The 12,251-nt window shown below is 50.6% G+C and overlaps 1 protein-coding gene across 1 annotated transcript; it reads left to right on the plus strand.

Annotated features, from left to right (window-relative positions):
• The first annotated feature begins 328 nt into the window (after nucleotides 1-328).
• Nucleotides 329-10,293, plus strand: Prokr1 (prokineticin receptor 1). Its single transcript, XM_042054529.1, has 5 exons — nucleotides 329-529; nucleotides 620-913; nucleotides 1,953-2,141; nucleotides 2,396-2,973; nucleotides 9,597-10,293. Exons 1-5 carry the CDS (start codon nucleotides 329-331, stop codon nucleotides 10,291-10,293), a joined length of 1,959 nt encoding a protein of 652 aa, XP_041910463.1.
• The last annotated feature ends 1,958 nt before the right edge of the window (nucleotides 10,294-12,251 follow it).

Here is a 12,251-nt window from a genome sequence, read left to right on the forward strand (position 1 = left end):
TCCTGCTTTCAGTAGTTTCTGCAGTCTTATATTTTAGATGGGATTGCTGACTGTGTAGGGATTCGTATTTAACATTTGGGGACCAGGTCATTCTGAACAGGTATGGGCGAGAAGCCTTCCTTCCTGCACCCACTCTCCAGAAAGCCTTTAGAGGCCAGCACAGAGGGCAGGCAGCTGACAATGTGCTCAGCTGAGGGCCTCAGAGGAGAGCCCAGGGGTGAGGTCTGAGCAGTCCCAGGTCCTCAGGCAGAGTAGCTGGGGAAGAGATTTTCTTTTCTTTGAAGGCGCCAAGCTCCCGTGACCAGCCCGCCCACCCACTTGGGCGGCAATGAGCCAGACAGGTGACCCCGAGGTGCACAATGCTCAAGGCAGGCACAACCTGCTCTCCCTGTGCGGGATAGCCATAGAGTTGGAGCTCAGGCGACACCCGGAGTCACCCCCTCTGCGTCCAGACACTTCAGCAGGCTCAACTCCAGTCAACTCGGGCTCATCTCGGAGCTCAGGGATCTCCAGGGTGGGGGTGGGGGTCGTGAGTGAGGGGTGGGGGAAAGAGAGGACAAGGAGGTGAGCACGCGGCGGGGACAGCGGGCATGGGAGGGCGATCACTGACTCTGGGCAGGAACATTGGCTGGGGCGGGGCAGCGCGCTGTGGGCGGGGCTGGCTAGTCTCAGCGCTGCTCTTGTGCGTCCGCAGGGGTTGCAGGAACCCAGCTGCCTCCGGAGCCTGCAAAGACCCTCAGAAGACAGAGGAGCTCCTTTCCCTCGCTGCAGAGCTCCCGAGGAGCGTCTGGTCTTCGCCCTGGTCCTCAGGTACCGACAACCCCGGAGACGCTCAGACTGCCCCCGACTCACAGACTTAGGTGAAACAGGAGAGGGTCGCTCAAGACTGAAGCCCCAGCAGCCAAGAACAGTGGTTAGTGGGCTTCTCCACAAGCTGAGGACAATTCCAGGAAAGACCATGGGACAAATTCTCCAACCGTCTATCTCTCCCTTAGGTGTTTCTGGACCCTTTCTTTACATCCTGACTTGGAGCAGTGCTAGCTTCGTGCTTATGGGGTACCTCTCGGAAGGGATATGCCTGAACTCCCCGCCCGGTCCACTGTCCTCTCAGCTACGGGTTCTGCCTCTTATCTGATAGGAGCAAAGCTGGGGACTGAGCTGGCCAAGAGAGAAGAGCTATGAAATAGAGCAGGTGGGACGAGCCTCCTGGGGTGCTGAGGGACTTTAGCGGTGTCCTCTCGCTCCTGGAGAGAAGGATTCCTGGCGCGCGCGCGCGGGGGCGGGGGGTCTGTCTTGGGGACAATTTACTTTTTCCCCTTTTCAAGATCTCAGACATTTAGGGTACTTTCCAGACCCCAGTCCTCTCCCAGATCCATTTCCCTGGTCTGATGTCTTCATGTCTTGGGAGGGGGTGTAAAGGAAAAGTGGGCGGGGGAGGGGCAGATAAGAGATTCACTACTGATAGGCCCTCTCCCCTGTCCTGTTCTGTGAGATGCTGGTCTCTGATTCCCTCCTCTCCTTAGAGCTGGCCTAAAGGCCTGAGTTCTGACTTCCGTGGTTCTGGGACCTAACTCTGCCTCTCCAACAGCCCTGAGCTTTACAGACAGTATCGATCTGCCCGAAGGATGTTAAAACCCTGCGTGTTTAAGCTATTAACTGGAGGACACACCGCTCACTCAGGGATTTTGCCCTCAGGTTTTCGTTCTAACCCTCTAGGTTGATTGACAGCCTGTGATTGTGCCCCTGCGACCACTGCCTAGGGCAAGCCTTGGCACGCAATGTGCCAACTTTCTAGAGGCCCAGCAGATTTCGGCCTGGGCACAGGAATCTTGGTGAGGAGAAGTGGCTGCTGACGGGCTCCACGTTCAGTTCCCTGTAGAGGGTTCCGTGTTCAGGGCTCTGATTTTGCAGGTGTGTTTTGCAGAACCCCATGGCATGTCACTTTTTCCCAGATGTGGGGAGCAGCTATTGTTGCTGCAGAATGGGGCTGCTCCACAAGGCTAGAGTTCAGGCTGTCAGCTAGGGATTGGGGTTTGGAGCTGGCCACATCTCTGTTCTGCCTTTCCACACTCACAGCTTTGGTCTTTGAGGAAGAGCACAGGTTTTTGGTCTCCATTGGAGTGGAAATAAATGGAGTTACTGTCTGTCTCCCCAGTCCCCCCGCCTTCCCCAGCTGAGTGGGAATGTGGTTTCCATTCTCTCCTGTTCTCTCCCTGGCCCCTTTCTTCCACTCCATTATCCGTGTGTACGGTGAGCAGGTGGCTAATGGACCTGCATAGGTTTCAGGATGATTTTAAACTTACTCACGTTCTCTCCAACACGTCCCTGACCATGTGTGTGTCTTTCAAATGTTTAAAACGGAACTCCGATACTGTGTTCCTCAGGTGCTGGTTAGAAAGATCTGACTCACCCAGGAAGAACCAAGAGCCTTGGAGACACTGCTCTGGGACAGCTCCTGGTGCTATTCATGGCACCACCTGCCTGGATAGAGACCACCATGGGGGCTCTGGGTGAGAATGCCACAGACACTTCCACCAACTTCCTTTCTGCATTTGATGCCCATGGAGGAGCCCAAGCTTCTTCCTTTCCGTTCACTTTCAGCTATGGTGACTACGACATGCCCTCAGATGAAGAGGAGGATGTGACCAAGTCTCGGACTTTCTTTGCTGCCAAGATTGTCATTGGCATGGCTTTGGTGGGTATCATGCTGGTGTGTGGCATTGGCAACTTCATCTTTATCATTACCCTGGCCCGCTACAAAAAGCTTCGCAATCTCACCAACCTGCTAATTGCCAACCTGGCCATCTCGGATTTTCTGGTGGCCATCGTGTGCTGCCCCTTTGAGATGGACTACTATGTGGTACGTCAACTCTCCTGGGAGCACGGTCATGTCCTGTGTGCCTCTGTCAACTACCTGCGTACTGTCTCCCTCTATGTCTCCACTAACGCCCTGCTGGCCATTGCCATTGACAGGTGAGTGCCACAAAGATGGACACTGAGCAAGGGTATTGCCTTGGTCCCTTTCTTTCCTGTAGTTGCATGCTGATGACATGCATCTGTCGTTTCCGTAGATGGCACCCATGGGGACTCAAAAGCCCATTGGCTGAACATCTCACCTTAGTCAGGGCTGGAGGCAGCTAGGCCTGGGGCTGGGCAGTAGGAAAGTCTTTGCTCACTGTCTGTGGACGTTCTCCTAGAGAAGCCCAATCACAGCTTAGACAGGTAGGAGGAAGCGTGGAGGGATGGGAGTTATAAGGAGTTACTTCTTATGTACACATGAAAATCTGGAGGCACTTCCCCATCTCATCTAGATTTCCTCTATTAACTATGATCTCCCAGCACTAACTGGGTTTTAAATAAGATCAAGGGAGTTGTTTTGAATAAAAAAGCTGTGTGTGTGGGGGGACCAAAAAAGCAGGTGATTGCTTACTTTTGTTTGTAAGGGTTGTCTTGACCCCACCTCACTTCCTATCCATCATGCCAAAGTACAAGACCATCTCTAGTGATGGTGTGTGAGCTCAGTGGGGGCAACCTCTGCATGCCTTTCTTATTCTGAGATGTTCCACTTGGTATGAACTGGTGCTAATGAGCCAGGATCACCTTGGTTTCAGGGAGTCTTTGCATGCCTCTTGGCACATTTGCCTCGAAATACAAAGCACCTTGTTATGGTCTCCGGACAGCTACCCTGAGGGGCTGGTCAGGCTTCCATGTTCCTTGACACAGCTTGCTATCCTCCTCATCCAGGGAGCCTAAAGCACAGGCTCTCCTTGTTCCATCGCCTCAGGGCTCTGAGGTGTTTGACTTGGGCTCTAAGTCAGAGTAACTGGGCAAGTTTTCTGGCAATTAGCTGAGGTAGGATGGCATGTGAAAGGTTTGTTTCTAAGGAGGGGACACCAAAGAGCCCATCATTAAGACCACTGAGGTGCAGGGCTCTGGTCTCCTTTCTCCAGAGAGTCAGCCGCTGATGGCCCCTTGGTCTGTCACCCATAACAGGTATGTTGTGGTCCTCAATACAAGTCACCAACCTTGGAACATTTGCCCACTTACTTAAGGAATCCAAATAGCCCTAGTCGAGGATAGCATCAACCAGGCTTTCTGCTTCCCCAGTGACTCTCAGGGCTGCCCAGTTCAGGCTCCTGCAGCTTTGTCTCCAACATCCCCTGAATATGGAAATGCTGCTGCCTTGTCTCTTAGCACAGGACACAACATACGGGGTCATTTCCTGGACTTTCACATTAGTGACACGGCTTTACCCAGGAGATGCTCTCGACCTCTAGAAGGAGGATAGATGGGAGCCTGCTATGACAGAGTCCTGCTTCTGCATGAGATCCATGCACCACGAAGGGGGCTAACAACTGTGCGGGAAAGAAGCCAGGAGCACAGAGCTACTACTAACAGGGATATTGATCAACCAGATACAGGAACAGTATCTTCAATACAGCTCAAGCGTATCCCATTTTCCCACCATCAGCTGCTTTCAAACATGGTGTCTATCTCCTGCGCAGTGCAAACCAGACACACTGAGACGGATGAATCTGGTCATGCTCTTTTCTGGGGAGGGCTGCTGGTGCTTGGAGTGAGCTTCTGATTGGAAATTTACACACACATGTGGGAGAAAGCCCCAGGTGCTGGCGTAGGCCTCCCTTGGTCTTAGATGACTCACTGCCCCGACACATTAAGTTTTTGTTGTTTAAGTTGACATTTGTAGTCTTTGCCCCAGATGGTTTTTTTTTTTATTTTATTATGTTGCTATCATCTAATTTCAGTTTTGTGGTTCAGTCGTCATTATTTTTTTTTTCTTGTGAGCTGTTCAAAATCCAGTGATTTTTCAGGTTTGATCTTCCTAGCTTGGGCCAAATACATTCTCATCTCTTGTAGCAGATGGACACCCTGCTGCTAGGATGCCTTTGTTTAGTGAAATTCTGCAGGAGCAGTTAGTGTGTACTTGATTGAGTCTGTTGGTGGAGGCCCCTCCCAGCACAGTGGGGCTTTCCCTGGCTTTTGGTTATCTGCCCTCTTCCTGCCTCTGCCTCTGAGGATGGTAAGGGAATCTCATGTACTCAGTTGTTTTGATGATTGAATGAAATCATATCTATAATACAGGGTATTTTCTTTTTCTGTCTTAGTATTTTGAGACTAGGTCTCACTGTAACGCTAAGGATGGCTTTGAACTCACAATTCTTCTGCCTCATGTATCAGAATGCTTGAATAGAGGTGTGCTGCCGTGCTGGGACAGAATAATAAAAGTCAGTACAAGCACGGAATAAGGAGTGGATATCATGGTTCTCAAATTAATATTAAGAAGACCGCAAGTGATAGCAGAACTGAATGTTTCCAGTGGGCCGGGAGTCGTTTTTATGATGCACGAGTCGCAGTATAAGGTTTAGAAGCAGGCTACAAAGCACTGCTCACAGCATAGTTTACCTTCTGCCAGCCTGGGCTTAGTGCTTCTGTTCTCGCTTCCACTCTCTTCCTAGGCACCGAGGCTGGAAAGTCTCTCTCCTCCTGGCCAGTCTCTCCGTTCTAGAACATTTGGCCAGTTGTTCTGGTCACACTTGTCCCTTCAGAAGTTCACTTGGCTGGGTGGTCCTAGCCTTCACTTGCCTTTAGTCTTCTGCATATAATGTCTCTTGGTTGTGCCCAGCTGCCCCCTGTTAGATCCACCCCAGCTTTCATTCACTCTTGCATGCACGCGTTCTTTCAAAAAGGAGCGTCTCCGTCGAGTGATTGCTCAGTGCCGGATCCTGTTCCAAAGGCTGGGGATTAATGGTGGAAAACAGAAAAAAGCACTGGCCCCTGACAAAGCTACACCAAAGGGATGAAGAGAGCTCTCTGTCAGGCAAAGAACTATGGAAGGTGATTTCAGAAGAGAGCAACACAAAACAACAGCAACAAGAGACACGCCAGCAGAGACGTCAAGGGTGGCGGAGTAGGAGAGATAAGGTGCACGAGTCAGGAGAGGTGTCTCTGAGACGACAGTCACATGACCCAGGAGTAACACGGAAGGTTCACTTTGTGAGGACTGAGAGACAGTGTCTCGAATAAAGGGACTCGTAAGCCCCCAAAGCCTCGAGGCAGGGACAGACTTGACGATTCTATGAAGAGAGAGATGGCTTTGGGGTTTAAGGCAGGTAAGCAAGGCTGAAGCCCACCAAATCTTCTTGAATGCATCTCTGGCTTCTTGCTGAGATAACTGATACACATTCTGAACCTTGCAAGCTGAGGACTGGAGTGAATCGTCTTGTCCAAAGCAGCATAGCTGAGCCACACCTTTCTGCAGAGTTCAGCCCCGGCTCTCTTACTGCCTTTCCAGCATTTTATTGCTTGGCCCCACACTGCTCAGGTGAAGTAAACACATCTTTGTCCCTTTTTCCAAAAATGATTGTCGTCTTTTTGACAAGTTTCTTTTCACCTAGTACCAAACCATTGACAGGGGGTAAAGTTTGATTAAAGTTAAACTAGGTTCCCCAAGACTGAGAAAAGATGTAGAGAGATCACTGGAGGCAAGGAACGGATACTGGCGAAACGGTTAAATAATAAGCCAGGGTGGCGCTTACAATGACATTTGGAGAAGAGCAGGGTGCAGTGGGCAAAAGAGGTGGTGCAGAGGAGGCAGGCTTTGATGTGGTCATCAAGAGATGATCAACAGCAGGTCTTCTGAGGGCCAGGACGGTGCTCAAGGGAGCCAGGTGGGGGGGTCTTCCCGGTGACTGTAGAGCCTTGGGGAAGCATGCAGACCAGGGACTGCTTCTTCAGAGTCGTGATCAAAAAAGATGGGGTCATATTTCAGAAGATGTAAAAATCCACCAGACGATGACAACCTGAAGGAGCTGGCAAGATCCTGCAAGAAGTCCCCACCCCCACCCCAGCCCTTGGGCAGGGCCTCTGGGCCTCCACTTTGATGTGTGTTGAGGTGTCTATAACATTCTGGTCTGCTGCTTATGAAATGCTGGGCAACTCCTCTTCCCCTGGCCTGGAGGGCTGAGGAAACCAGCTAGGCTATGTGTCCCCTGGTGTTGAGTGGTATAGCCCATGGTCAGAAAGCACAGATGCCCCTGACGAGTTAGTTTATCATTTGGGGGTCTGCTACCCATGTCATGGCCAGCCTGGTATCTGCTACGACCACCATTCTCATGTGAGACCTTAGATGGGGGCCTTAGACCTTAGACATGGAGTCCCAGATTCTGCTGAAACGTCCAGCCCGTGGTTATCACACTGCCCTGCACCCTGGCAGCCTTTATTTGTTATTCTCTGGGAACTGCTGGCTTTGAGAGGATCTGAAGCTAAACCACTGTAGCTATGGGCTCAGAGCAAGTGGAGCCATGCTCATAGAGAGGGAAAGCTTGCTGCCAGGGGTCTGACTGCCTCAAGGAACAGTGTATGTAGAAAGCAAGTCTGTGGTCGAGAGATAGGAGATAGGCTGCTAGGATTTGGTGAAGGCCAGGGAGAAGGAAGCATGCCCCACCCTGCTGTTGGGGAGGTAGCAAATAGCATCGTAGAGAGAACATGGGGCATCTGGAAAGATGTGGGCCAGCGAGCTGTGCAGCCTTTGACAAGACCTTGCCCTTCTGCATGCTTCAGCTGGCTGCTCCAGCAAACGGGCATCTTTGCTCTCTCTTTCCTTGAGCAGGGTTGAGATGACCTAAATGAAAGTATGGGCTTGCTATGGTAAACTTCGTTCTAATATAGAGCTCCAGAGCCACGGCTGATGGAAATCTCTGGAATAGTTTTCTGCACGTTTCCTGTTGGTTTGTGTATCAGTGATGGCGGCATTAACTGGGCGAGGATGAACTGTAAACACCGGGAGAGCGCTGGCATTCATCACTACTGACTGTGGCTGTGATGTGTGTGACCAGCGGCTTCAAGCTCCTGCCGTGACTACCCTGTCAGGATGGACTGTGGCAGAATGTGTTTGCCTCAAACTGTGAGACAAAATAAGCCCTTTCCTTCTTAAGATGGATTTGTCAGAGTATTTTATTTTTATTTTTTTAAATATTTAGTTATTTATTATGTACATAATGTTCTGTGTGTATGCCCACAGGCCAGAAGAGGGCACCAGACCCCATTACAGATGGCTGTGAGCCACTATGTGATTGCTGGGAATTGAACTCAGGACCTTTGGAGGAGCAGGCAATGCTCTTAACCTCTGAGCCATCTCTCCAGCCTTCCTCAGAGTGTTTTAATCACAACTCTGTAACTAAGAGATGGTGTGCGTGTGCGTGTGCGTGTGCGTGTGCGTGTGTGTGTGTGTGTGTGATGTGACCCTAAGAGCCTCTACATCCTAGACAAGTACTCTGTCACCGAGCCACACTTCAGCCAACATGATGGCTGCGGTGAAGGGCCCATGTATGCACAGTGCCAACAGTACACTGGATTCTGTTCGTTTTCCAGCACTAAGGAGCTGCCTAGAGTCCCAGGGATGCATGTTGGTGGCCAGCAGCAGCCATCCGGGGTGTGCAGAGGGTAATCACGCTCTATCCAGCTTCTTCAGACTCTGGGAGCTGGAAGAGCACGGGAGCCTCACTTCAGGATCCTCTAGGTTCGCCCAGCGTGGGATGGAACTTGTGAAATTCAACCAGAAATGCACAAGAAGGGTTCTTTCTTCAGACCAAAGTCCCAAGAAAGATGACTTCAAAGGGGTAGTCTGCAAGTGAACAGAATATACCTGGCTTTCCTTCAGGGCCCTGTCACGTTGCTAGCGACTCTGCTTGGGATCAGCTGTGGACATAAAAGAGTTTGTTTCCAGTGTTGGTCAGTCCTTTCCAGTCCACTCCCATCCTAACTGTGCCAGCTGCGCAAAGACTTCCGGAAAGCCGGAGCTCTCTGCACAAGTGTGCACTCTGGGAAGGCTTTATTCAGGCTACCCGGGTGACTCATAGCCTCATGAAGTGCTCTCTGCTTCCTGGACCTCTGTGGTAACAGTGTAGGCTCTTCAGGAGAGAACAAAAGCAGCGTCTTTTACTGCCTGATGCTTTGTGGTTAAAAAAAAAAAAGCCATGTATACGCTAATTGATTTTCACATCAGCCCTGCAAGATGGGGTCTAATTGTTTTCTGTCAAGGGTCTTGTGTTATATAACCCTGAGAAAGTTCCTCATCTTTCAGCAGTCTGTATCTTTCCTGGTGGAAAATGAGGTGAATAGACTTTTCCTCTCTGCATGCAGAACAATGCTTTCTAAAACTTGGAATGGAAACAAAACTTTGGTCCATGCTTTGGTTGGAAAGGGTGGTTTTTCCTATCAACTACTTCAAGTTGGAATTGTCAGGCCTACTTAACTTTGAACCTTGCAGGCGTTAGGAGATATGATGGACCAGTGCCTAGCCAGAGACCCATGGGAACTATAATTACTACATTTAAAAGTCATTTTCCCCAGTATATGTCAGATTTAAAACTTAGCTAGGAATATTGTATTCATTATCTCATTTAATCTTTAAACCACCCAAAAATACTTGGGCAGATGAGAAGGTTGAGCTGGGGGAAGTAGTTAGAGGTGGAACTGAGGCTTGCTACAGTGCCCGCCCTATGGTTCGCCCTCAGGTGAGACAGTATCACAAGCAGGCTCCTTCCGCGGCTGACTCCTCTTCTGTTCTTGCCCAGGTACCTGGCCATAGTGCACCCGCTGAGACCACGAATGAAGTGTCAAACAGCTGCGGGCCTCATCTTCCTGGTGTGGTCCGTGTCCATCCTCATCGCCATCCCTGCCGCCTACTTCACCACGGAGACCGTGCTGGTCATCGTGGAGAGCCAGGAGAAGATCTTCTGCGGCCAGATCTGGCCAGTAGACCAGCAGCTCTACTACAGGTCCTACTTCCTCTTGATCTTCGGCCTCGAGTTCGTGGGCCCTGTGGTCGCCATGACCCTGTGCTATGCCAGGGTGTCCAGGGAGCTCTGGTTCAAGGCGATGCCCGGCTTCCAGACGGAGCAGATCCGCCGGAGGCTGCGCTGCCGCCGCAGGACCGTGCTGGGGCTCGTATGCGTCCTCTCAGCCTATGTCCTATGCTGGGCGCCCTTCTACGGCTTCACTATCGTTCGTGACTTCTTCCCCTCCGTGTTTGTGAAGGAGAAGCACTACCTCACCGCCTTTTATGTGGTGGAGTGCATCGCCATGAGCAACAGCATGATCAACACGCTGTGCTTCGTGACGGTCAGGAACAACACCAGTAAGTACCTCAAGAGGATTCTGCGGCTCCGGTGGAGGGCTTCTCCCAGCGGCAGCAAGGCCAGCGCTGACCTGGACCTCAGGACAACAGGGATGCCTGCCACTGAGGAGGTGGACTGCATCAGACTGAAATAAGCAAATTTGGCACCACAGTGCCTGAATGCTCACAGCAACAATGAACTAGTTTTTCTGCAAACACAGAGGAAAGCGACACACTCTGAAGTGTAGAATTTCTGAAGTGGATATTTGAGACACTGTCCCCAGTGGTCAGCGATCATGGAATACCTAATTTTTGCAAAGAGTAGACACCAGTGAAAATCATTTATTTGACAAAATGTCATGGGGATTAGAGCAAAGAAATGTGGTACAGAGTGTCTGGAAGAGAGAGTTTCCAGATAGAAGGCAGAACAGGCTCTGTAGAGCTCCCCTGGGCCACACTGGGCCTTGCTCTTCTCTAGCAGAACTCTTGGGTTTTCCTTCCCATCTAGCATTAGCAAGCCTGGAGCAAGAGCAGCAGTGGAGGTTCTCAGCTCTTCCTGGAGTCATTCTCTGTCCACCCCCGAGCCCAATCACTGCTGGGAATCCAATGCACGTGTGGATACGCCAGGACCCACGGCCAAGTTCTGATGACCACCTGACGGCCAAGTTCTGACGACCACTTCTTAGACCTATGGCTCTGCACCAGACAGTGGGGTCTTCTCTGGAGAATGGACTCGGGGGAGAAGCCACATAGACTCTGGGTGCCATTTGGAGTTCTGAGTCACATGGAGAGGGGAAGTCTGGGCTCACGAGAATGTGGTTCCCCCTATGTCACAGTCTACTCTCCGCAGGGGGAAAGGAGGTGAAGAGGGGGAGTCAGCTGGGGCATCTGACAGTGCGCGCAGGCTAAAAGATGCTGCGGCTCCATCTCTCAGCTACTGTGGCCTGGACCACTAGTGCTTCCCCTTGAGTCCTCATGTCTCTGGGCTTGTGCAGCATAGAGACTTTGAAGGTCAGCATAGCACACACTTTCCCATCTCTCCAGCTCTCAAGCGCGAGGGCTTTCAGTCCAACAAGCCTGTTTGATGAGGTTGTCGCCGTGGTGTGACTGGAAGAAAGAGTTCTTAGCCACTGGTGCCCGGGTTTTGGCCTGGTTATGATCCTGGGGATTAAGATTTGCTCCCTTTTAAAACAAAGGTGACCTGGGAGAAATCACCACCTCTCTACTCTTCGGTGCGAATGAAGGCTTGCATGTCAGTGGCACAGCCTTGACGCTCAAGAAAAAGAGGTTGGCCCAACAGGGGGCTCTAGTGGCCCCACAGACTTAGGAAAGTTTTACCCATTTGGTAACGTGCCTCCTTAGTTTGACGTTTGGACTTCTGGCTTGAGAAGACCTGAGGCCCAGTGTGATTGTGCTGTCTACGCAGGCCTGAGATGAGCCTTCTGAAGACAAGGGTAATACTTAAGAAACTTTTTTGAAGTGTTTGGAGATCAATCAAATAATATGTGGACAATATGCTTTTAACTATTTGAATAGAAAATCACAACTGCCATTGCCACCATCACTGCGGCCACATCCCTGCCATCCCCGCCACCACACCACCACCACAGTGAACATATATATATATATATATATATATATATATATCTTGTTTATAGATCCTTATATATATATCTTATATATAAACTTGTATATATATATATCTTGTTTATAGATCCATCGGCCTCACCAACATGTCCTGTCAATGTTCTGCATGTGAATTATTTTCTTATGGCTCTCGACAGTGCATCATGTCATCCTAACACAGTGACGCAAACAAGACCATGAGCTTTCAAGGCAGAAACACAAAGGGAGTGGTGCACGGTCCCCAGTCAGGAGAGAAGCACCAGGTTTTGTAGACACCAGCTCAGAGCATCCTTGTTGTCAAGTAGACTTCCCACACGTGCTCCCAGAATCAGAGCATCCTTATAGACCATCCTCCTGCATGTTCCCAGTCAGCATGAACAGCATCTCTCAGACTGCTTTTTGTTCTTATGAGTGTGCAGAGCCGTAGAGCAGCCACGTCCCTTTCCGCAGATTTCATTATAGGGTAGGATACCTGTGTGTGTTTTCT

Source organism: Arvicola amphibius, chromosome 2, assembly GCF_903992535.2.
Source record: "Arvicola amphibius chromosome 2, mArvAmp1.2, whole genome shotgun sequence".
Classification (NCBI taxonomy): Eukaryota; Metazoa; Chordata; class Mammalia; order Rodentia; family Cricetidae; genus Arvicola; species Arvicola amphibius.